This window comes from Ctenopharyngodon idella, chromosome 6, assembly GCF_019924925.1.
Source record: "Ctenopharyngodon idella isolate HZGC_01 chromosome 6, HZGC01, whole genome shotgun sequence".
Taxonomy (NCBI): domain Eukaryota; kingdom Metazoa; phylum Chordata; class Actinopteri; order Cypriniformes; family Xenocyprididae; genus Ctenopharyngodon; species Ctenopharyngodon idella.
In genome coordinates this window covers 31,199,916-31,224,860 of record NC_067225.1, presented here as the reverse complement: position 1 = coordinate 31,224,860, position 24,945 = coordinate 31,199,916, and the positions used below count along the sequence as shown (strand labels likewise).

Here is a 24,945-nt window from a genome sequence, read left to right as displayed (position 1 = left end):
AATTCTGTCAGGCTGCCACGGACACGCCCTTCAGCGAAAACTCAAGATCTTCGCAATTTAATGTCGCAAAGGCCTTTAGATTAGACTGACCAAATATGATGTTGATCTGATTAAAGCTCTAGGAGGAGTTTGTTAAAGTACAATGTCTGGAAATGGCAAAAATTGAAAACATTTTTGCAGAGAAAACTCAAAATATCTCTCTTACTTTGGGTTTTCAGATTTTACACCCATGGACTTTTTTGTAGGTATTGGGCTGTTATATGTGTCTACCAAATTTCATACTTGTATGTGAAACATAGTGCGGAGGGCGCTTAATTGAAATTTTGTAGGTGGCGCTATCGAGCCATTTTGCCACACCTAATTCTGAAACCCATATCAGATGTAAATTTTCACCACTTCTGACGCATGTGCAAAATTTCATGAGTTTTTGAGCATGTTTAGGCCCTCAAAAATGCAATTCATTTCAGAGAAGAAGAAGAATAGACTGAGCAATTACAATAGGGTCCTCACACCATCGGTACTCGGGCCCTAAATACTGCGCCATTGACTTTAGTGCAGGTTTTTGTTGGTCAAAGGCGCAGTCGTTTTCAGTTGCCTCAAAATAGCAACACGCCAACAATGCACCTGAACACACTTCTTTTTCAGACCAGCACGCCCATGGGCGAACAGATCAGCGTGATTGCATTTGCTATTTAAACAACGTGGCGCAGGATGTGAAAATGATAACTGCGTCAGGCTGAAACTAGCAAAAAACACTTGCGTCACGCCTGGCGCCGCATTGTGCCGGGGGTATCATAGGGCCCTCAAAAATATGTGTCTAAAATGTAAGTTGCTTAATATTAACTTCTTGTTTATTAAAGCTGTAGTATAATATCAATATTGTATTTGCAATTTGCTTTTCAGGGACAAATACTCATTACCATTCTGATACATCGACTTGTAGACGACCCTGTATAATTCACTCTTCCTCTTCTTCTTCTGAATCAGTTTCTTGTTCAAACATATATGGCTGAATTAAACCAATATTTCTACTTGCCATTGTGTAGCATTTACTACAGTTGACCGAGTAAATCAGCTGGTCTGCACTGCTGTGATTGAGTGGATAGTTTGCATATTCATGGCGTGTGAAGAGTTACATTCAAGCTATTTTAACAATCATGTGGCATACGATTTTGTGACTTTTTTTTTACATTATCTATCTAAACACACACAAAAAAACTGGCCGTGATTCGGTTCTAAAGGTGTGTAAAAAAAAAAAAAAAAAAATGTGACCCCACATAGAAAATGAATGGGAAAGGCATTTTTTTATATATATATAAAATCAATAAATCTGGCATAAATCTGAAAATTTCCACACAAAAATAAAAAAGTCCTGGTACTAGAGAACAAATGCAATGTATAACAGACATGCTCACTCTCACACACACACATGCACACAAACACACAGGTGTGAATGCTACAGAGAGCATGTGTATAGAATTTGGCAAATAAAATCAGCCACAAACGCAGAACAGAGATATGAAGGGGCGAGACCTAAGGCACGTACACACACACACACATACACGCAAACACGCACACACACATATATACAGGTGTGTCTTATGTGGCATTTTTCTGTAAAATTATAAAAACAGACACTTCAAAACACATCTAAAAATTTATTTTTTAATGTATTTTATATTGTTTATAAATATATAAATTCATAAAATGCATCACAAAAGTTGACCCCAAACACCCTAAGTGTAAACAGGAAATGAGGAGAGCATAAGAGTTAAGGCATGAAGAAATTATTTTCACTGGAAAAAAAAAAAAAAAAAACTTTTAATATGTAATTTTAATTATCAAAGATGAGTTTTAAGAGATACAATTATTGACTGCAGGGGGACTTTATTTATATTGCATTTTTTTTTATATATATATAAATAAATAAGTATATAATATTGTTTTATATGGTATAGTGCTACAATGATTTCTGTGACATGCACCAAGCTATTCTTGGAGATAAATACCGGGGTGTGTGAATTTCAGTTGTCCTACTACCATGATGATGTATCTAAACACATGGTATCACTCACTAAACCTATCGACTTCATAGTAATACCATGGTACTTTTTGGTACTTTTGTTAGTGCGTTCTCATTATTCTGCAAATGACTAAGTTTTGTTTTCTTGAAATACTTCTTTAGGAGAAGAAAAAACCTGATTACTCATTCCTTGACGTTGTTTTATTAATATTTATGGTCGTGTCATTGTGTCAAATAGGCTATTACTCTAGTAAACTGCCTATCGTATGTTATTGGTAACAGATCGTGTTGTTGTCAGTAGTTTAGCAACTGCCTTTTAAATGGGGTTTCATTGGCGTCATTAATGCTCGTGACGCGATGCCACAGACTGTACAAACCAAGTTAACCAATCAAAATAGCCGCCTATGCGGCAAGAAAACGCGACGCGACGTCAGCATCCAGTCGACAAATCAAAGCGTTTGCAGAAAAGGAAGCGATGTAGCCTGACATGAAAGATGCCATTACAAACAGCAAAAGAAGAACTGAAAAAAAAAAAAAAAAGAGGCGTTGCACTTCAGTTCAGTTCTGACAGAAGAGAATTATTGACGTGAGGATCTGGCGTAAGAAGGGGCGGGGCGAGAAGTGATGTCAATCATGTTTTGTTGATGTACATACTCGCGGTCTCGTCACACGCGAAGCCGCTGCTCCAGGTGAACGCAAAGTGCTGAGGATAACGTAAGCAAGGTAAAGTGATCTACTCTAAATTTCAACTTATGACATTTTTTTTTTAAATACAAATCAGTTTTGTTTATGCTTAAGTTATGTTGTTATCTGATAATGTCTGAATATCTCAGATTTCATCTCAATGAAACAATGAGTTTTTAATAAAGCCATGGTACATGTCTAAAAAGGACATTAGTACAGTTATATCTTTTGGCACCTTTTTTGTAAATTAAAAAATAGAATTATAATTACATTAAAAAAACTTTTTAGTACCATGGTGGTACCATGTTATTCTTCAGAGTTCCCTGGAGTACCATATAAATACTGTGGTACATAATGTTTCAGTACTATAGTATATATATATCAAAGTATGCCTGATACTATCACTGTACCATGGTACCAAAGCCATAGTACATTTTGTAAAAGAAGTGTACAGTATCAGAAGGTATTTGACAGTACTTTGTTGTATGCCATGGTACACCAAAATATAACATACCATATTGATATGCTATGGTATTTGCACCTTTAAAGAATAAAAGAGAATTACTACAAGAATTACCATGGTATATAGTCAAAAATGTCATTGCTGTGGTACTATCTCAAAAAAAAAAAAAAAAAAAAAAACATTGTACATGATATATTGTCCACAAAAACATGGTAATACCATAGTACTGTAGTTACTTTGTTTTGTTACCTCTGTTGTTGTGTTTATCTCTGACGTGTTTCTCTTGTGTGACCACTGAGGTTGTTGTTGTTGTTGTTGTAGTGTCTGTAATAATATTTTGTTTCTCCCTCTTTAAATGTTGCTAAGGCTGTGTTTGCATCCTTCGGACACCACAAAGCATACTCGTTACCCGCTGTAGTTCACAACCGCCAGCTACATTTTTCTGTAGGTCTGAAAGTATGTGAAAAATGTGAGCTGTCATAATTGCCCACCATATGGAAAAATATTTTAAAGACCACTGAAAACACACTGAATAGCTATAGAGTATCATTCCAGAACTCCAGAATTTATGTTATTTTTAATTATTTTATTTTTGATATGTTAATATACGTTCAAAAACACATGATAAAGCCATACATGTTTGTATTTGTAAGTGTTCCCAAAAAACAAAAAAAAAAAAACGTGTCACTACTATAGTACATTTGGGTACTTTTTTGTTAGTGACACAAAAAGTACCTTATTATTACCACAAAATATGCATGGAAAAACATGTAATCTACCATGATGGGAATTTCTTGAAGTACCTTGCATTGACTTTTAAATACCATATGAATATCACATGGTACTATTTTGGTAAAGCTTATTAGGTTTTCTTATTAGGAGTCACTGAGACATAGTTTATGGTGTAGAGCGGTTAGTTATATATGCATGAGAGGAACATGGAAAGTTATGTTTCATGTGAATAGATGCCATTGAACAGGCTCCTAGAAGATCCTTCTCTGCCAGCAGGGGTTAAATAAGCTGTCATTGATGAAATTCAGGTGTATATACATTCACGGCCAATAAATGACATGTCATATGAGCGTGCAGCAGTATAGGCCGAAGAGTCTGCAGTGGATATGATGATATTGACTAGTGAATACTATAATACTGAAAAAGACACCTGAAATTACTCTTATGTTTTCTTTGGTTTATATACTGTATATATATATATATATAAGAGAGAGAGAGAGACTTTATTTCTGTGGAATATCAAATTCTCACACCCCAAGTTTTTACTGTTAAATCTATGACTAATGTCTGTCATTTGTAGGAATGAGCTGGTGTCAGAGCAGCAGTGACTGTTGAAGATAAGACGTTGATTATGAGAGAGATTTTTGTTAAAAAAAATAAAGTGATCGTATTAAACTAATGGCAGTTCGAGACTGATGAGGACAAAGTGTAAAGTTATGATGCAAGTTAACCTTTCACACATCAAACCACTATGATTTTTAGTTAGCTTAGCTATTGGTTAGTTACGTAGTTTGCCTGTTTTCATTGTAGGTGCAAGGATATGCAAAAAGTATTATAAAAGTATTATTATTGGCTCATATATTTGCTAGTTTAATCATGTTTTTTGTGTCACTCAGTGCTCTCTTTCCACTCAAATAATAAAATATTTTAAACTTAAATCAATATTTCATATCTATTTATGTATTTATTTGATAAGTAGCCATGTTATAAGTTGGGTAATGTGCAGTATATGCCAAATAAAGACTTTATTTTGCAATACAGTCCAGCTGACTGTACAAAATATTATCTTTTGCACTAATGTAAAGCTCTTTGTACATCCATCAAATTGCCCATTAACTATTTCTCTCTCCCTTTCTTCCTGTGTCCACTCAAGTCTCGTTCAGATTGTGTGTGTCCATGCATGTGTGAGGTGTTCTGGGGTCAGGATGGATGTGGAGGAGACCGGAACAGGTCAGATGGAGGCAGCGGTCCAAGAGGAAGAGGCCCCAGCTCCCAAACGCAGCAGAGGACGACCTCGCAAACAACCTCAGGTCAGAGAGATGCAATAATGGATGGATGGATAGAAGGACAGACAGACATATAGACAGATAGATAGATAGATAGATAGATAGATAGATAGATAGATGGATAGATAGAGAAAGAGATAGATAGATAGATAGATAGATAGATAGATAGATAGATAGATAGATAGATACTTAATAAATTGATTAAAACCAAGTGATTTGATTCCCTCAGGAGCCAGTTGAACCCTCAGCTCCCAGGAGGCCAAGAGGAAGGCCGAGAGGCAGTAAAAACAAAGGCCAGCGGGTCACAGCCAAAGTAAGAGAACTTGCTGGAGTGTACTTAAACTTAAGCTCACTGATGCTTGTTCAGACATATAACATGTGCTCTCATTCCTTCATCTGTTTTTGGATGCAGGTAGAGCCACCTAGAGAACGAAGACCTCGAGGTAGACCACGAAAATGGGTGAGAATCACACTTTAACTCAAATATAACAGGATTTACATGCATAAAACATGCTAATAAGTGCATTAAAACATATATGAACATATGACCTCAAAAATATCATGAATGAGCAGTTTTTGCAGCTTAGCATTCATAAATGGTCTAAAAGAGTTAATAAAAGAGTACTTTTTTCAGTTATATAATAAAGGGTTATTATGAAATCAACATTACCCTGTTTACTTGATTGGATATTAATGTTAAGTGCACATGATTCCATTATTCTTTCTTGTTAAAAATCCTGTTGAGTTGGCAGAAGTGTCTTTTTTTCTCTCTAATTTATAGCCTCAGAAGACCATTCATCAGGAAGAAGAGCAGGTAAAAACAACATATATATATATATATAATATGCTTATTATCAATGTTGAAAACAGTTGTGTAGCTGCTTCATATTTTTGTGGATACATTTTTTTCAGGATTCTTTGATAAATAGCAACAGCATTTATTTGAAATAGAATTTTTTTGTAACATTATGTTTTTGCTGTCACTTTTGATCAATTTAATGCATCCTTGCTGAATAAAAGTATTCAGTTATTTAAAAAAATAAATCTGTAATATTTACTTTAAAAATTGTAGTTTAACAAAGAAAGAAACATTTAATTGCTTGTCTACAATTGCAATGCTCACATTATAAGAATATAATAGTGTTCATAAAAATGTTTTTCACTAATTTAAAGTGGCAAAGACTCGAATTAATAATGAAACTCAATTAGTCGAGTCGATTATTTTCATTTTCCATCATATTGATTCGTTTTTTGCAGCCCTGCAACCCATAAAGAACAAAATGAATAGTAGTGCATAAGAATCGTCTCGTTCCGTTAAACTCAAACCTGATAAACCTATCAATCAGCGACTGTCAAAAGTTGCAGTTCTTTTTTGAAGTGAAACCAGGCAATGTGTTCAGAAACCGTGTTGAAACTCCCCGTTACTCATACAATTCACCGGTTAGCATAGAGCTAAATGACTCAGTGTGTTTAAGGGAAACCCAGCACAACTCCTTACATTTCTTGGTTTCCTGTCCCAACTGTCATGATTCTCAGGTCACGCACACACATTCCTCATGTGTTCTTTTTCCTCTGCACCTAGACTGCTCATCCTGCGGATCAAGGGGCGGAGTCAACAGAAGACCCGCCCACTCAGACCCCACCTGCTGCCTCACCATCACAGGAGAGCGACTAAAACTACCTCACTGATGACTTTTGATACTGCGTCGGGGGTAATTCTCCATCTCAACTGCCTCCATGTACACTGTAAAAAATGAAAATGTGCCAGTTCTCAAATTGCGCCCAAAACTGAGGGCTCACAAGGAGCCCTTGACAAGATCAGACATACCCTTACTACATTTCTAATTTCAAAAGTGATCCTAAAATCTGTAATCCTCACCGGTCTTTATTGTGGACACCTGTCTGCAATTTACACTGCCATTTTAAGAACTAAAAATGTCATCTTTTCATTTATCTTCATTTTTTGGATTCCTAAAGTCAACAAGAAATCAAATTTGAACTGGTTTGCTTTCTTTAAACACGTTTTGTTGCGCAAAATTTAGTGCCCAGAAACTGTAGTATGTCTTATAAGGCCCATTCACACCAAGAATGATAACTATAACGATAACCTTATTAGCGTCCACGCCAGAAGATATTGTTCTCTTTATTATAAACACGCTGCAGATTTGTCGAACTCTTTAAAGCAGGATGGATTCTGATTGGCTGTCAATGTTTTTATCGTTCAGCTGGAAGAAAATCTTTCTGAAAGTGATTCCAACGATACCGTTTCTCTGTGCCGTTATCGCTATAGTTGTAGTTTGCGCGTAACGCAAATTTCGTCATCAGGAGAGTATGCGCACCACCGGATTTTTGTAACCGCGCATTAAGTTGTACATGCAGGTCGCACATGCGCATTTAATTTTTGTTTGCAGTAATTAGTTTATCCACAAGGTGGCAACTGTGCCCTGGGGGCGTGGATTCACAAGGTAGTTGAAGAAAAACTGCATAAACAGAACAGACCGGTGTAGTGACAAATTGTGTCTCCCCGAAATCGGGTCTCTATTAGGACCCCACGTGATTCCATTGGTTCAAATTGCTTTTAATTGCTTTCTTTAGTTCCTGATTACAATTCCTACAAAATCATGTTATGATAAATGCTGTTTCAACTACGTTATAATGTACTAGCATAGCATACAGATACGGATTAGCCTGATAGCTTAGTTTATACACGCATTTGCACTTACCCTACATCTATTCAGAATCATTTTTAATGTAATTATGTGTTAAATTTAGTGTTAAGTGTCGAAATATTTCAGTTATGAATAAAACAAATTAATGATGTTGAATTATTCACTTAATAGGCTATTATTATATTATTATTTATTAATTAACAGTTAATCAAGTGTAAGAAATTATGTTCAATTGGTTTTATTATGCCCTATTTTGTTTTCTTACACATTATATAGTAAGCAATGCATATTTTAAATTAATATCATTCGTATGTACTCGTATATACTAGTTTGTGGAGACCCGATTTCGAGGCACGACCCGTGCGTGTATGCGTAAAAAAAATAAAGTATACTTTGGGCTTTAAAGTTATCATCCATGGTGTGAACAGGCCTTTATTCTGATAAAAGCAACTCTCCAAAATGACAACAAAAAACATGAACTTGTTTTACTCAAGACATTTATTTAATGTTCAAGATCTTGGGATTTAAAAATCAATGCATCAAAAAATCATCTCAGTGTATGAATGATGATGGGTTATATTAAGTTTTGTTTAAACATGTACTTCTCAGGATTCTGGAAAGTTTGAAATTACTCATTTTAATGTTGAAACATCTTTAATGATTGATCTTTTAATGTATAATTTCTTTTTATTGTTTTATTTTAATGTTTACAGTGGAAAGAATAGATTCTGTTGGTTCTGTTTACACCAAACAGGAATAGTGACTTCATCAGTGATGTAAATGTTCAACAACAATCATTATAATTGTAATTCAGTACCTCAACACCAGAAACCTCAGAGAATTTGTTTGCTCACTCTAGACAATGGGTTATTTGTCATTTGTTAAAGTGAAATGCATATATTGTCAATGCAGTCTTTGGAACAGTATATCATTTTGGCACTATATTTTCATAATTAGCATATTTTTACATATTTTTACTGCTCTGAATTGTGTTATTGCGCTGATATGGGGGTGATGTTTTAAAGCATCTCCTATTGACAATACAGTTGTGTTCGATGCTCTTAAAAACAGATAAAATGGTTCTTAAAATCTAGTTTGAGAAATAATCTTTTTCTTATGAGGATTTTTTTTTTTTATTTGAAGTCAACCAAGCATTGTTCAAATGCCTCATGGTATATAGTGTCAGTTTAGTTATTAAACTATTTGACAATGTGCCTCTTAAATACAGGCTCAGGTAACTTTCTTACCTCTTTTCTACATTCTTCAAAGGCCAGTAATGCTGTTTATGCAGCCGTATGTTCATGAATAAAGTTACTGATGATCAATCAGTTATTGTCTTGATTGCATTAACCAAAAATGATTCCCTAGTTTTCAAGAACACACATGCACATCTCATAGTGTAAATATCCTTTTTATTATGTCCTTCATTGTCATAAAAGTTAAAAACTTCTTTAAAATGATCCACTGCTGGTTTGTGGTGCACAGAGGATTATTACATCTATACAACCACACAAACAGACACACACACACACACACACACACACAAATCTTGTGTAATCGGTCAACGTTCATCATTTGTTCAGATTCATACTCTGTGACAGAACATTTGTGTTTCAATGAACCGAAACAGTGAGCTCATATCACATGGAAGATCTTTATAATACTGTCTCACACTCTTAACCGGCTGCCTGATGTCATGTCTGACAGTTCATCACAATTTAAATTAAACAAAGTAACTTTAAAGCTGAAATTCTCTTCATGGGGAAAGTTCATGTATTTCCTTTTAGTGAATCAGTTCACAGAATGCTTTCAGTTGTGAATAAATAATAAATCATGTGGTTCTCTCATTCACCAAACTAATAGATTTCCCTCAAACAAAAAGGGTTTTAGTTGCATTTGGATTCCCTTCTTAAAAATAAATAATCTGCATAACTGATTATTTTATCAGTCATTCAGATAAACAAGGAACACAATGAGCCTCATTCAGTGTTTCTAAAATCATTGTTTCCTAAATTGTCACATTATGCAACAATTTGTCAAAATGGTTTTGCAAAATATTTACAGAGACATTCGTTCTGCTCATGTTTCATGTATGAGGCTCAAAGTGATTCTTATTACATCTAGAGATTATCTTAAAAAAAAAAATAAAGTCCATGTTGCATGAGTGGTTATAACTTATAACAGTTGGACAGATCCAGCTGAATTTTGTAGTAGTGAAGAACTTTTCTTTTTTGCAGTCTTTTAAATCAAGTGTCCTTAAAACGTATAATGTCATATTCGTCAGTGCACACTGTAAAAAATATTTTTGTCATTGTGTATTTGGTACAATAATTTTTGCCATTTGCACTCAATAGTTTTCTTGGTTTATACTAAATTCTTATAATTAAAATTAAAGTGGTCAAAAATGTAATGATCTTACTACTGCAGATTGTAACGTTGGCTTAGAAATCATTAATTAAAAAGGCAGCAGTTAACCCAATATTTCAAATTTTAGTGGGATTTTTTTTTTTTTACTCTATTGTACCAAATGTCAATGCAAATATTCCTGAATCAATGTGTCCAGTTGTCCAGATTTCTGTGCCCCTCTCTTCCTGTGCAGCATTGAGTGGCGTCATGCATTAATGGCATCGGCCACGTCAGTGAAAACAAGTCGACTGGGTTTTTGAGTTGTTCCCTGACTTGTGGTCAGTGTCTGTGGCAGGAAAGAGAGAGTGAAAGTAAGTAAATAACATGGGACATTGAGGGAAAATCATTATAGAATAAATTCATACACATTTAAACCTAGTTCCACAGTGTAATATTGAACAAATATCAATTTGCAAAACTGAGTTTGCAAAATTGTGTTATGTTGACAGTATGAGAATGAGACTAATGAAGCTCCTAGTGCCACACAAATGGACGAGCGTTTAAAGATGGATTTAGTCACAGCTGCTGTTTGATGAGGAGTAATAGTGATATTAAATGGACATGTGATAATGAACACATTTACAGTGATGGATACTTTACCACAAATAACAAACCACATGGCCTTGTGTCAGAACTTAAGAGAAATGAGAATGGTAGAAACTGAAATTAAGATAAAGCATTTAATAATATATGGTAGAAATTATTTTGAAAGATACCCCAACAAACATTCTAACATTCCATCTATCTATCTATCTATCGTTCCATCCATCCATCCATCCATCTATCCAACAAAAATTCTATTGTTCCATCCATCCATCCACCCATCTAGTCATCCACAGACAAAGAAATGATAACAATTTTATTTTAAAATCAGCAATGTCTGCCCTAACAATTATTTGTTATTTGACGGCATGTTTTTGCCTTCAGCCCTGTGTGGTTGTACTCTTACTTTGGAGTTTGGTCCTGCTGGGCTTCCGTCTCGTCCGTGGTCCAAGAGTTCCTGCTCTAGATCATCCTGTTCTTCCGCTGGATCAAAGTTATACATGGGCATCAGCTGGTGTCTCAGTTTCTCCAGCCTGTAGAGAAAAACACAACATAGCTTCTATGTGGGAAACGCCACCAAAAAGTTTTACAGCCTCGTATTAAATATTCACTGTAGAACCTTCAGTTTTTAAGACTGTAGTGAAGCAATAGAGGAATGCACATTTTCTTACCTTTTCTTTTTCCGGATGTACAGAAGCTGGTAAAGAAGAAAAATGTTATGTAAGATACAGAAGTGTTACATAAAATTCACATATTAAATTCTAAATTAATTAAAACCAACAGAATCATAACATAAAAGAATAACTTCATCACAAAAGAGAGAGTGTTACACATTTTAAATGTGTATATCTGCTTAATTTTGTCAACTTTTAGAAGTACACTAGCATATACACTACTAAAGAAGTCTCTTATGCTCACCAAGGCTGCATTTATTTGATCAAAAATAGTAATATTGTGAAATATTATTACAGTTTAAAATAACTGTTTTCTATTTAAATGTATTTTAAAATGTAATTTATTCCTGTGATGCAAAGCTGAAATGCCAGCAGCCATTACTCCAGTCCTATTTTTAATATTTTTGTGGAAGCCGTGATCATTTATTTTCCTCACCACAACAACAGCCAGCCCAATGACTGTGATGATGCCAAAGGGTACGAGCACCATTCCCATCCCTGCGCCTTCTACAGATGCGACGGGCAGCTGCGTGGAGTTGAGGCCGGTCTCGTTGGCGGACGACGTGATGGAGCGGAAGACGGTCCTAGACGTGACGTTCTCTGGCTCAGTTCTGGGCTCTCCTGAACTTGTGAGAAAAGGAATTAAGGTAGTGAGGGGGAGGGTGGGGGCTGGGAATGGGGTCAGGGTTTGGGTGGACGTGAACAAATCGGGTTTGGTGGTGGTCAGAGACATAGTTGTTGCAGGACGGCGTCGTGGAGACGAGCCGAGTGCGTTTTGAAGGCAACCCTACTGGGAATCAATCCTCCAACATGGCGTCGGCCATGAAGCGCTCACGGTGTTCCTGAACTCCTGACAAGAATCCTGTAAAGGAACATCATTTAAAGGGTTAGTTCACCTGAAAATGAAATTTCTGTCATTAATTACTCATCCTCGTGTCGTTCCACATCCGTAAGTCCTTCGTTCATCTTCGGAACACAAATTAAGATATTTTTGATGAAATCCGAGAGGTTTTTTTTATCCCCCATAGAAAGCAACATAATTACCACATTCAAGGTCCAGAAAAGTAGTAAAGACATCGTTAAAATAGTCAACGTGACTACAGTGGTTCAACCTTAATGTTATGAAGTGAGAATACTTTTGTTAGAAGCGCTGCACTGTCCATACACCGTAAACAGCGTAGGAATCTGACAGGGAATTGTTGCATAAAGTCGCTATTTTTGTTTTGTTTTTGCATACAAAAAGTATTCTTGTCAATTCATGGGATTTATCACATTATTATTATCATAGCCATAGATTTGTTTCTTTCAGGTTTATATATCTAAAAATATTATACTGGTGTGCAGGTTTTGAAATTAACACCCGCCAACCCGTGGGTAACGCTGTCAAATCACTAGCCAATTTGGCGGGTTACTTATTATGTTTACTCACTTTGCTGGGGAAGTTCGTGTAAGCCAAATCTGAACAAATACTCAACTTGAGTCATCATGATATTTTAAATACAGCGCACTTCACAGAATCTGCCTTACTTGAACATACAGGTCACTAGGCAACAAATAATGACGCGCTTGTTCATTTGCATTGAAGCGAAGATTAAAAAGAAGCATAATAATGGGTCGATACATTTGGTTAACAGAAAAGACATTATTATTTTACAGTATCGTACAACTTCAGCAGACCCTGGCTTATCCTGAAACCGCGGGTTTGTTTTTTTCCGCGTGGTGTTTGGTGTTCTTTGTAGGGGAGAGCAGGGGCGAAAGTACAAATTTTCAGAAAAGCTTAATTTTAAAAGGTAATGTTTTTGACAGAGATATATTTTTGCTGTGGTCAATAACTAAACAAATGTAGAACGGCTTCAGCATAATTTCACTTTGAACATAAGTTGAACATTGTTATTTACGAACCCTTCAGTTGGGACGAAAGTAACACAGGTGGGTCAAAAGTAACAATACAAGCTAGATTTTTTGTGTTACGCTTGTTTTTATTAAATATACCTGATTATGACTTTGTTACTATGTAACTGCAAACATGTTTTTTCCTTTATCTTTGAAAAAACATGTACATTTTACTGTATTGATCTGTCCACCTAAAAAAAAAAAATTAGTGATGAGGATTAGGCATGTGACGGTATCAAATTTTCATGTTGCGATTAATTGCTGAAACTTTTGTCACGGTATACGGTATTGAAATAAGTTGCAAAAAAAGTGTTGTCATAGTATAACAGGTTTAGGAACTCTTTTTGTAATAACATAACTCTGAATCTTTTAATACAATAATACAACACACAAAAAATATATAAAGTACAATTTTCAAACAGATTCAAGTGCAAAAGAATTAGGCTATAAAGAACAACAGGTAACACTTTACAATAAGGTTAATGCATTAACTAAGATTTTGCAATAGCTACATTTGTTACAGAAAGTATTATTTTTTGTTATAGTTAGTTAAGAAATACAAATGATCATTGTTAGTTTTATCTCAGGTCCATTAAATAAGTTCTTTTGATTTTAGTAATGTTATTAAACAGTAACTAAGAAATTAACATTAACTAAGAATAATTAATGCTTTACAAGTATTTTTCATTGTCAGTTTGGTAATAATGAATTAACATGTTAACTAATGAAGCCGTATGTCTCAAAGTTTTACTGAACAATAACAAATAATCAGAACATTTCTAATCATTAGGGCATGTTATAGTCCACATTAAAATATAAAAATGTTTAAGTTTGAAAATAAATAGCCTATTAAGTCTTTAAGTATTAAGTATTTGATGCTGTGATGAACAACATTGAGATTACAAAAAAATGAATGGCTGTTTGAAGCATTTTAAAAACTTCACTAGCGCAGTTGCTTTGTTTGCGGGGTTTCCGGGGTAACCGCTGCATTCTGCTGTTTCAGAGAGTGAACGTGCACTTTCATTCAGCGCGTCTCCTTCACTCGTTCCACCGTGTGCTTCTCGTGCACGTTGGGCTTGTTTACATCTGAGCGCGTGTTCTTTTGACGCAGAATACAGCGGTGTTGTGCATTTTAAGGGAAAGTATTCTTAAATGCATTATAAAAATGTTATTAATTGGTAATAATGTATTATTTACGGTATTTTGAAGTGCCCACGATAACAATATCGTGCATAGGCCTATTCATTATCGTGATATATCGCAGATCGGCACATGTCTAATGAAGATGAAAGAGTAAGAGAGGAGATGGCTGGATGACAGAATTTTGTTTGAATAAGAAATGAATGTATGTTTTTTTTTTTTTTTTTTTTTGGCTAGTAGAAATTCCGAATGGTCGGTAACTTAAAAATTTAGTAGCCAAATTGGCCGGTGAGTGAAAAAGTCAATTTCAAACCCTGCTGGTGTGTAGAAAAAAGAATAATAGAATAAAAAGCTATTAGAAACATAAATGTTTTCCATTGGGTATACGTGAAAATGTGTAGCTGCTTTTTATACTTTAGCGAGGGGTTCCTCCCTTCATAATTACTTGGGGGTTTGTGGCATCTAAAAGTTTGAAAACCCCTGATTTAGAGCATTAGGTAGCAAAATAGCATTACTTACATGAAGCAAGCGAACAGTTGAATCCACTATCATTTACTGTTTGCTTGATAGACTAATAATGTGGCAATCATTAAGCATAAAAATACAAATATTGGAAAAAACAGTCCATTTTAAAATTCAATTGAACTATTTTTATTGATACTTTCAGTACTGAATGACACCGTTCAAAAGTTTGGGGTGGAGGCGATTTTATTTTTATTTTATTTATTTTAAAGAGTCTCTTCTGCTCACCAAGGCTGCATTTATTTGCAAAAAAATACAGTATAAAAGCAGGTAATGTTATGAAATATTATTACAATTTAAAATAACTGTTTTCTGTTTGAATATATTTTAAAATATAATTTATTTCTGTGATCAAAGCTGAATTTTCAGCATCATTACTCCAGTCTTCAGTGTCACATGATCCTTCAGAAATCATTCTAATATGCTGATTTTCTGCTCAAGAAACAATTTTTATTATCATCAATGTTGAAAACAGTTTTTGCTGCTTAATATTTTTGTGGAAACTTTGATGCAATTAATATTAATAGAAAGTTCAAAAGAACAATTTGAAATTTGAAATATAAATCTTTATTGTCACTTTTGATCACTTTTAATGCATCCTTGCTAAATAAAAGTATTAATTTCTTTCAAACTCTGCAAAGAATGTGAGATGAGATAGAAGGCAACATAGATTTGCTTTTGAAAGAAAGTGCTTGAAGCATTTTCTTGATAAAGTTTTTTTTTTCTTTATGAATATCTGCGATTGAACCAAGAGACTTTGAAATCGTCAGTCATTGCTTTGGAAAGTACCCAATCAATTCGAAACCCAAAACGGGAAAAAAGGGAATTTTAGACACATTCAGGTTTGGATAGCAGTATTTCTATCAGTGAGAAAATCTGTGTGTGATTAAATGCTCTTGACTGAATGTGTATGTTTGTGGTGTGAGTGTGTGTGTGTGTGAGAGAGAAAGAGTGAGTGTACATGAGTACAAACCCTCTGGACGACATATGGATGTGTGAGCTTTTAAGATACTGTTGGCAAACCGCAAGCTTCCTTCCACACTACAACCGTTAGGATCCGCATGTATGCGCGTTTGTGGATGTGGGGGCTGGAGGCAGGAACGAGGCTCGACGCTTAAAATAGAGAATAGGAGAATCTGCTGTTGAGATCTTGGTGGATGTGAATGAGAATGTAGAAATCTCCTAAACCGCAGACTGTCTCCATTCACAAAGAACTGCTCATGCAGTTAAAGGGGCATGTCAAAAAATAAAAGTCGGTTATCGTTTGCTCACCTTAATAACACAACAAATCCAATGAATATTCCAAGCCATGTGATATCTTGGTGAAAATTGGGTTCAATTTCATTCTGTTCCTCGCACAAAGATATTGTATGTCTTCAGAAGACTCGGAATATTGTGCACGAGTCTTATGGACTACTTTTATGATACTTTTATGGTGCTTTGTGTCCACTGTAAACTTTTGTTGTCTGGACTAAAGTAGTATCAGTATTATTTATTATAATACCTCCCATGTTATTTCACAGAAAAAAGAAAGTCATACAGGTTTGGAATGACAGAAATTCAGAGCAGTAAAATTCCCCAATCTGGATATGAACATTATGGAAAACATTTAGCTTGATGAACACAAATATACAAGAATTTGATGAACAGCTTTTGATGGCATGGATCAACTTTGTTTTTAGAATTTAAAATTTGACATGTACAAAAAAAGTGTGTTGTTCTGCACATTGTGCAAGTTTTACTCTTGAAGTGCACTACCGTTCAAAAGTTTGGGGTCAGTAAGATTTTTTTTTTATTTAAGAAAGCTACTTTTATTCAGCAAGAACACATAACTTTGTTTAAAAGTAACAGTAAAGACAATTAAAATGTTACAAAAGATTTCTATTTCAAATAAATGCTGTTCTTTTCAACATTTTATTTCCTGAAAAATATGAAGCAGCACAACTGTTTTCAACATTGATAATAATCAGAAATTTTTCTTGAGCAGCAAATCAGCATATTAGAATGATTTCTGAAGATCATGTGACACTGAAGACTGGAGTAATGATGCTGAAAATTCAACTTTGATCACAGGAATAAATTATATATTAAAATATATTTAAATAGAATACACTTATTTTCAATTGTAATAATACTGTATTTAAAAAAATCAAAATGCAGCCTTGGTAAGCATAGGAGATTTCTTTCAAAAAACATAAAAAAATTCTTACAGAAACTTTTGAACAGTAGTGTATGGATGTGTCAGCAAGTGCATGATCTATAATTTCAAAGCTTGTGAAAAAAGGTTTTACCCCAAAATAAAGCTTATTTTTAAGACAAAATGTAATGTCTCTTTACTGAAAAGAAAAGAAGTAAATTACATTCTTTGAATTGAAAAATAATATTTATACATTATAATTGCATTTGTTGTACTGCCTTTTTTAGTTGAACTGACCAGTAACTTCTCGTTAATGAGTGAATGTGCACATTTTTAAAAACGTTTTTGCTGATTTGAATAAAACAGAATTATATATAATATCAATAAAAAACTAATGAGAATTACTTTGAGAATAATTGGCATTTAAAAATTAAAATAATGAAAATTTGGGTTGAAAACTTATGTAATTATCATGGATAAACTCACAAAATACCGTAAAGGAATAATTTACACAAAAGTCTTCTTTTGTGTTCTGCAGAATAAAGAAAATTGTACAGGTTTGAAACAAGGCCGAGCAAAAAAATGTTTTTTTTTTTTTTTTTAATTTGGAGTGGTTTAAATTGGACATGTTTTAATAAAATTCTTCTATAGTTCCCCTGAAAATGCATGTGTGTTTGTTTTGTGTGTATGGGCGTGTGTGTGTGTGCGCGTGTTTTGTTGCCGTTAGGTACTTTTATCCCTCCCTGCAGCAGCCGGGCAGCAGTGGGTGTTGTGGCAGGATGTGGTACAAGAGTGGCACAGAGAAAGAGAGAGAGAGAGAGAGAGACAGAGGCACAGCACCAGTCTGATACTCTACCTAGGAAATCAAGTACACAGAAACACGTCTCACGTTGAAAGAGGTACATTTCGTAAGAGATGACAAAGAGATGCACACAGATGTGTTCTTGCTTTCCCTCGCTGTTTCTCTCTTGTGCTCTCTCACTTTCTAACAACAGGCCTGAGGCCACCTGCAGCTGAGACGCTGAATCTGTTTTCTGATATATCACACACTTGCTGATTTTATATGATCATGTAAATAAGGCAAACATCATTACTATTGCTCATACTTAGTGATTTGAACAAACCCCAAACACTAAGAATTAAAATAATGTGTGCTGTTACTTTACTAAGTGATCAGACTTAATCTTTACTAAGTTTAATTTACTAAGTGATCAGACACAAATTTTTGATTATAAAACAGGTGAAAAAAATCCAACATACTTACATTAAAGTAACTACCCAGAATACCACAGCAGCCACTTAGCAATACTCTAGCAAGCAGATCCAGTGACATTTTAGTATAATAGTATTATAGTATTTATTAATATTTATATTAGCTTTTATTTTTATATTTCAGTTTTCATTTTAGTTTAAGTATTAGTCATTTTGTCATGTGCTCTTGTCATTTTTATTACTTTTAGTTTTTTATTTCTATAGCTTTAATTCACTTTTATTTCAATTTTAGTTTAATCTTAGTACTTTAACTTAAATGTATTTCTTTGCAACAATTCTTGCATTTTTTTTCATCTAATATTTATATTTTATTTAAATTACCAAAAAAAAAAAAAAAAAAACATTTTACCAATTAAGATTTAGGCTGCTTATCATGTATATTTGATGGAAGCTTGTTTCCGCCATGAAATAAAAATAAAAAAGGTAATTGCGACTTTTTATTTCACAATTCTGACTTTTTTCTCAGAATTGCGAATTATAAACTCACAATTGTGAGTTATAATGTCAGATTTGTGTGATATAAAGTCAGAATTGAGAGATATAAAGTCAGAATTGAGAGTTATAAAGTCAGAATTTCATGAATAAAGTCAGAATTGTGAGATATAAACTCGCAATTGCATGTTGGAAAGTCAGAAATGCAAGATATAAACTCAATTCTGTGAAAAAAAGTCAGAATTGTGTGATAAAAACTCAAAATTGCAAGAAAAAGAATTGTGAGATAAAAAGTAAAAAAAAACAAACCTTTTTTTATTTTTTTATTTAGTGGCGGAAACAAGCTTTCATAATATTTCATTCTGAAACTAAAAGTTTAATGAATATATTTTGTTTGAAAACATTTCAGAATAATATTGATGTTGTTTTGTTAGAAAAAGAATGTGCATTACACTGGTTTTTGCTGTAGTTCTTGCAAAATTTTACATTTCAAAGAATTTCTCAATTTTTAAATTTATAAAAAGGGGGTGAATATAGTAATAGCATGGTAAAAATATGGTAACATTCAAAACTTTTTTAAAAAATGTGCACATTCACTCATTATTGAGAAGTTACTGATCAGTTACAAAATGGTTTTAGTTGAAAAATATTAAGTTATAGCTGTTTTATAAGCTTACGTTCCTACATACAACAGTTTAAAAGCGGAAATGTGCAGCTTCCATTTTCTTTAATGCACTTTAAATAATTCTTCAATGCAAAAAGTGTGTTATTTGAGTTTAAATTATCTATTATTAATTCCTGGATGAAGTTTGCTCTATGTAAACACTACTGATATCACATCCCTTTCTAGTATGCTTGCAAGTATTGTACGAAACTTCCTGGCTTTACATTGTCATCACAGGAGTCATGGTGTCTATATATAGAGATAGAACTTTGCATGGGCAAGCAAATCTTTTTTATTTTATTTTATGTTAACATTTACAGTGTTGTACGGGCTGTACTTTCAAAACAGCCAAAAAAGTTCATTTTTTCCTGGTGCAATGCATTGCTCAGACTTCCATTGCAAGCACAATCCTGTGAATGTGATTTTGTTTGTTTACACAAACTGAAATAGTCAACAACAGTAGACTACATGTAATTGACTTTCTGATGTTTTTCCCTTTTAAAAAGGACATTCAAACACAGGAGACAAAAATACTTGCTGCTGATCCCAGTAATCTGAGTATTTGAGGGGTGTTGATTAACTTCTTACATAATTATTTAGGGTGAAAGCTCTGTCTCGTCAATGTGTAAACAGTCTGCACGCTTAATGAAGAACATGTTAGTCCTTCGGCCAATCAGAATGCTTCGGGCTTTCTTAAGCTTGCCTCCTAAACCAATAAGAGGCCACCACCAGACAAAGATAGCCATACCAACAGACACCAAAATAATGTGCGTACTCCTGTGCCTTATCAGTTATAAATTAGTTTTTCTGCATTAATTGAATTGTATAGAGCATTTAAAGAGTTTAAAATGAGTGTAAATAAGCTGAAATCTGATTAGAACACGTTTGTCTGTTGTCACAGGCTGCTAATATGAAAGACACAGACCTGTTCATGGAGAAATGTGGCCACGGACGATGTCCTTCCAAGGTTTTCCAGGCAGCCGATGGAAAAAAAGGAGTGGGAATTTCTTCTTTCACCCCTCCTCCTGCGTTCCTCAGCTAGAACAGACCAGCTGAGAGGCTGTAAATTGAAATGTTTTTCCCCTCTGGATCCCTGCGTTCACCACATTTCGTCCTACCGTACAAAATCACATCTCATTTCTTCCTTTTCAGCTGTTTTCTGTTTTTCTTTCATATCATTCTATTCAAAGACAAGACAAGAAGAGCTACAAGGATGCTACAAACCCAAGCTATGTGATCCAGCAACGTCCCTCCTCCATTCCTGTTTTGCTATTGGTTGGCTGTGGGGCAGCTGAAGGCTGTGATTGGCTCAGCTGGCTGTCTGTCTAGCTTAGCAGGAATGAGGACAGGATTTAATGGTTGGACACAGATGCTGTGAATGTGTCCAGGGAAGAGAGTTCAGGGATGTTAACCCCTTGCTGCCTCACATGTGCATTATGTGAACTCAAATCAGACGTGATACGGGTGATGGTTAGGGTCAAACACTTTTGTAGAAAGCATTTTTGTAGTTAATTTTAGTTGTTTAGTCTTTATTAATGAATGTGTCAAGAACATGTCTGGGTCAATTCATTTTTCACCCTAAATGCACAAGAATCCTCCCAATTCACGAATTATCATATTACATTGTAACATATGTTATGTGTGTGTGTGTGTGTGTGTGTGTTTATTAGAATAATTTGGTTTTATTAATTTATTAATTTACATTTTTAACAATTTTCTCAGAACTTTTTCACAAATACATGTGTACATATATTAATTTATTTATCATTAGCCTACTATTTTTTGGGTGAATCTCAAGAAGAAATGTTCAGATCATATTTCATGTCGAATGAATATAAATATACACACACACATACAATAAACTATATAATGCTGTCATGAAAATAATCTTACAATGCAAAAATCTTAATGGTCCTGACATAATTTTCTTTATTCAAACTACTGTATCTAAATAATTTCATTTTAGATTAAATATGATCTGAACATTTCTTCTTGAGATACACCTAAAAATAGTAGGCGAATGATATAAAAATGAATAATTATACACACATGCATCTGTGAAAAAATTCAGAGAAAATTGTAAAAAGAAAAAAAAAGGTTTTTACCTCCTTATCAAAGCATTCTCCTTCTTGATATTTTAGCCTCTTTCATGGACAGAGCCATAACCCCATAAACTTTCACATTTAAGGGTGCATTTACCTGTCAAAACACATTTTATTATTAACATTAATATATTATTAAACTGCATTTTATCCAACATATGTGTTGTACTCTGCTAGCCGCTGAATGTGGGACAACTAATCCTTGATTAAACTGAATTGTTGACTAAAATTAATCCAAAAGATGGATGGATGGATTAGGAATGATGTCATTCTAAAAATGGGCTCAAGACCACAGCACATCCGTTTTGTAACAATTATTAAAATGCCACTGTCTTGTGTTCACTAGTACACAATCTGCAGATGGCGTCGTCCATATGCCATTGAAAATATATTTCTGTCAAACGCTGCCTCCTAGTGGTGACAATGCGTTAGTCCTTATCCACTCTAATCCTCTTATTTGTCTGTTTATGAAACACAAGCCAAACTGCTCTCAAATTAACTGTCTAACATGCTAAGAGGAGTAAATATAATCCTTAGTTACAAGATAATAAATGTAAGCAACACTCAGTGTACCATATGTGATTTTTTACTTCATTTGCCCAAGTTTGATTTAATGTCCCTTCCATGTCTTCTAGTGAAAATGCTTTTGTTTTAGATTTTCATTGCAAACTATATTATATATGTAGCAATTTGAGTGAAACCTTTTTTTTAACATTTAAAAAACCTTTCATGTATTTCAGATTCATAAAATTAGCAAAAAACTAACCTTTCATTGAAGGAAAAGAATTGAAAGTGGGGGGGAAACTCACATTATGAAATAAATGTTTTTCTCCAAAACATGTTGGCCACAATTATTGGCACCCTTTTATTCAATACTTTTTGCCTTACTTTTTGCCAAAACCTCCTTTTGTCAAGATAACAGCTCTGAGTCTTCACCTCTAATGCCTGATGAATTTGGAGAACACCTGACAAGAGATCAGAGACCATTCCTTCATGCAGAATCTCTCCAGATCCTTCAGATTCACAGCTCCATGTTGGTGCTTCTTCTCTTCAGTTCACTCCACTAATTTTCTGTAGGGTTCAGGTCAGGGGATTGAGACAGCCATGGCAGAAGCTTCATTTTGTGCTCAGTGACACATTTTTGTGTTGGTTTTGATGTTTGTTTTGGATCATTGTCCTGATGGAAGATACAACCACGGCCCATTATAAGATTTCTAGCAGAAGCGGTCAGGTTTTGTTTTTTTATCCGTTGGTATTTGCTAGAATCCATGATACCATGTATCTGAACAAGATGTCCAGGACCTCCAGCAGAAAAATAGGCCCACACCATTAAAGATCCAGCAGTATTTAACTGTGGGCATGGGGTACTTTTTATCCATGTGTGCACCAAACCCATCTGGTGGGTTTGCTGCCAAAAAGCTCTTTTTTTTAGTTTCATCTGACCATAGAAGCCGGTCCCGTTTGAAGTTCCAGTCATGTCTGACAACTGAATATGCTGGAGATTGTTTCTGGATGAGAGCAGAGGATTTTTCTTGAAACCCTCCCGAACAACTTGTGGGGACGTAGGTGCTGTTTAATCATTTTTTTTAGGCTTTCTGAGGCTCAAGACTCAACTAATCTCTGCAATTCTCCAGCTGTGATCCTTGGAGAGTCTTTGGCCACTCAAACTCTCCTCCTCACTGCGAATTAGGATGATTTAGACACACGTCCTCTTCCAGGCAGATTTGTAACATCTTTACTTGATTGGAACTTCTTAATTATTGGCCTGATAGTGGAAATGGGGATTTTCAATGCTTTAGCTATTTTCTTACAGCCACTTTCTATTTTGTGAAGCTCAACAATCTTTTGCTGCACATCAGAACTATATTCTTTGGTTTTACTCATTGTGATGAATGATTAAGGGAATTTGGCCTTTCTGTTTCCTCATGTTTTTACTCCTGTGGAACAGGAAGTCATGGCTGGACAATTTCATGTTCATGATCACCCTGGTATGCTAAAAAAAATGTAAATATGAATGGGAATATACTTCAGAGATATTTACTCATAAAAAATTCTAGGGGTGCCAATAATTGTGGCCAACATGTTTTGGAGAAAAACATTTATTTCATAATGTGATTTTCCCCCCACTTTCAATTCTTTTCCTTCAATGAAAGGTTAGATTTTTGCTAATTTTGTGAATTAAAAATCAAAAGGATAAACAAAGCAGATTTATTTTTATAGTCATCTTTGATCATATTTACCAAGGGTGCCAATAATTCTGACCACCACTGTATATATATATATATAACTAATTATTAATAAACTAAACTAAAAATTAATAATTTATTTTATTTTCTTTACAGAAATAAATAGACTTACATTTGATCTGACTGCACATTTAGTATCATGCATATTAAATAGTATAATATACAATAAATATTGATGATATGATCATAGTATATGAAAATCATGCAGCCAGTATCGTGACCTGAAAATGTTCTTGAAAATGTAGACTAGGACCACTAAGATTTTTTTTTTTTTTTTTGCACTGTGACATTATTTATCTTATCAAATAAGCATATGTTCCCTCTTAATTCTCATTACCATGAAGTCTAAAACTGACTGTCATTGTGCTATTTTTTTAATCAGATGGTTAAAAATCTAAACGATATTTTTCACCAAACAGGATATTATGTGGTAGTACCAGCTGTGATATGCGAAATATATTACAAATAATGGTTTGAGCACATTAAAGTCACATGCAATGGCATTTGAAATCATTTTACTTCCATATTGTGATGTATTTCTGAGTAAAACAGAATATTCATTGAGAAAATATATAAGATGGGACTCGATTTTATCCATTGGGAATTTATTGGACCTTGAGCTGTCTCTATACAACAGGTGTTTTGAGAGGAGGGGGTGAAACATAAGATTTGTGATGTCAGCGCAAAAAGAGAAGCAGAAAATTTGATTCATGTTGTAGATATTCATCACACCTTGACCTTGTCGCTGTGATACACTAATAACTCAAGGGCCAAAATCTGACACACTCAAAAAGACTTTCTGGGTAATTTTACTAAAGGTCCCCTCATTGCCATTGTAGGGAAGGTGAAAATGAATACTTCTCTCAAAAGCATCACATAATTGCTTTTTGAAGTTTCTCAAATTCCTCATTTCAACACTAAAATAACTGTTAAAATGTCATGGTTATTTTTGTATATGGCACATAATACCATGGTATTCGTTGAAGTACCTTGAAATACAATGCAAATACCATGGTCAGAGATAGTCAGCAACCCACTATCAAACGTTAGACATGGT

General features: G+C 34.3%; 2 protein-coding genes and 1 long non-coding RNA gene across 10 annotated transcripts; 2 read left to right on the top strand and 1 right to left on the bottom strand.

The window, feature by feature from the left end:
• The first annotated feature begins 2,442 nt into the window (after positions 1-2,442).
• si:ch211-161c3.6 (high mobility group AT-hook 2b) lies at positions 2,443-9,185 on the top strand. Of its 6 annotated transcripts, none has more exons than XM_051897072.1 (7): positions 2,443-2,746; positions 3,537-3,626; positions 5,056-5,212; positions 5,418-5,501; positions 5,588-5,648; positions 5,970-6,002; positions 6,771-9,185. In XM_051897072.1, exons 3-7 carry the CDS (start codon positions 5,112-5,114, stop codon positions 6,861-6,863), a joined length of 372 nt encoding a protein of 123 aa, XP_051753032.1. In that variant the 5' UTR covers positions 2,443-2,746; positions 3,537-3,626; positions 5,056-5,111; the 3' UTR covers positions 6,864-9,185. The 6 variants fall into 6 exon arrangements, with proteins under 6 accessions (XP_051753032.1, XP_051753036.1, XP_051753033.1 ...); XM_051897074.1 differs by having other exon boundaries at positions 2,659-2,746; positions 3,537-3,614; positions 5,595-5,648; XM_051897075.1 differs by having other exon boundaries at positions 2,679-2,746; positions 5,595-5,648.
• A 67-nt stretch (positions 9,186-9,252) lies between these two features.
• On the bottom strand, positions 9,253-22,203 carry si:ch211-161c3.5 (uncharacterized protein C3orf18 homolog). 3 transcript variants are annotated; one of them, XM_051897069.1, is made up of 6 exons: positions 20,765-21,512; positions 20,466-20,654; positions 11,917-12,342; positions 11,478-11,503; positions 11,213-11,339; positions 9,253-10,549 (listed from the first exon to the last, which is right to left on the bottom strand). In XM_051897069.1, exons 3-6 carry the CDS (start codon positions 12,211-12,213, stop codon positions 10,469-10,471), a joined length of 531 nt encoding a protein of 176 aa, XP_051753029.1. In that variant the 5' UTR covers positions 12,214-12,342; positions 20,466-20,654; positions 20,765-21,512; the 3' UTR covers positions 9,253-10,468. The 3 variants fall into 3 exon arrangements, with proteins under 3 accessions (XP_051753029.1, XP_051753028.1, XP_051753030.1); XM_051897070.1 differs by adding an exon at positions 10,864-10,897 and having other exon boundaries at positions 10,413-10,549; positions 20,466-22,203; XM_051897068.1 differs by having other exon boundaries at positions 20,466-21,512.
• On the top strand, positions 12,350-22,214 carry LOC127514321 (uncharacterized). Its single transcript, XR_007930596.1, has 2 exons — positions 12,350-18,071; positions 20,442-22,214. It is a non-coding gene; the product is annotated as an uncharacterized LOC127514321 (long non-coding RNA).
• Positions 22,215-24,945: the final 2,731 nt, after the last annotated feature.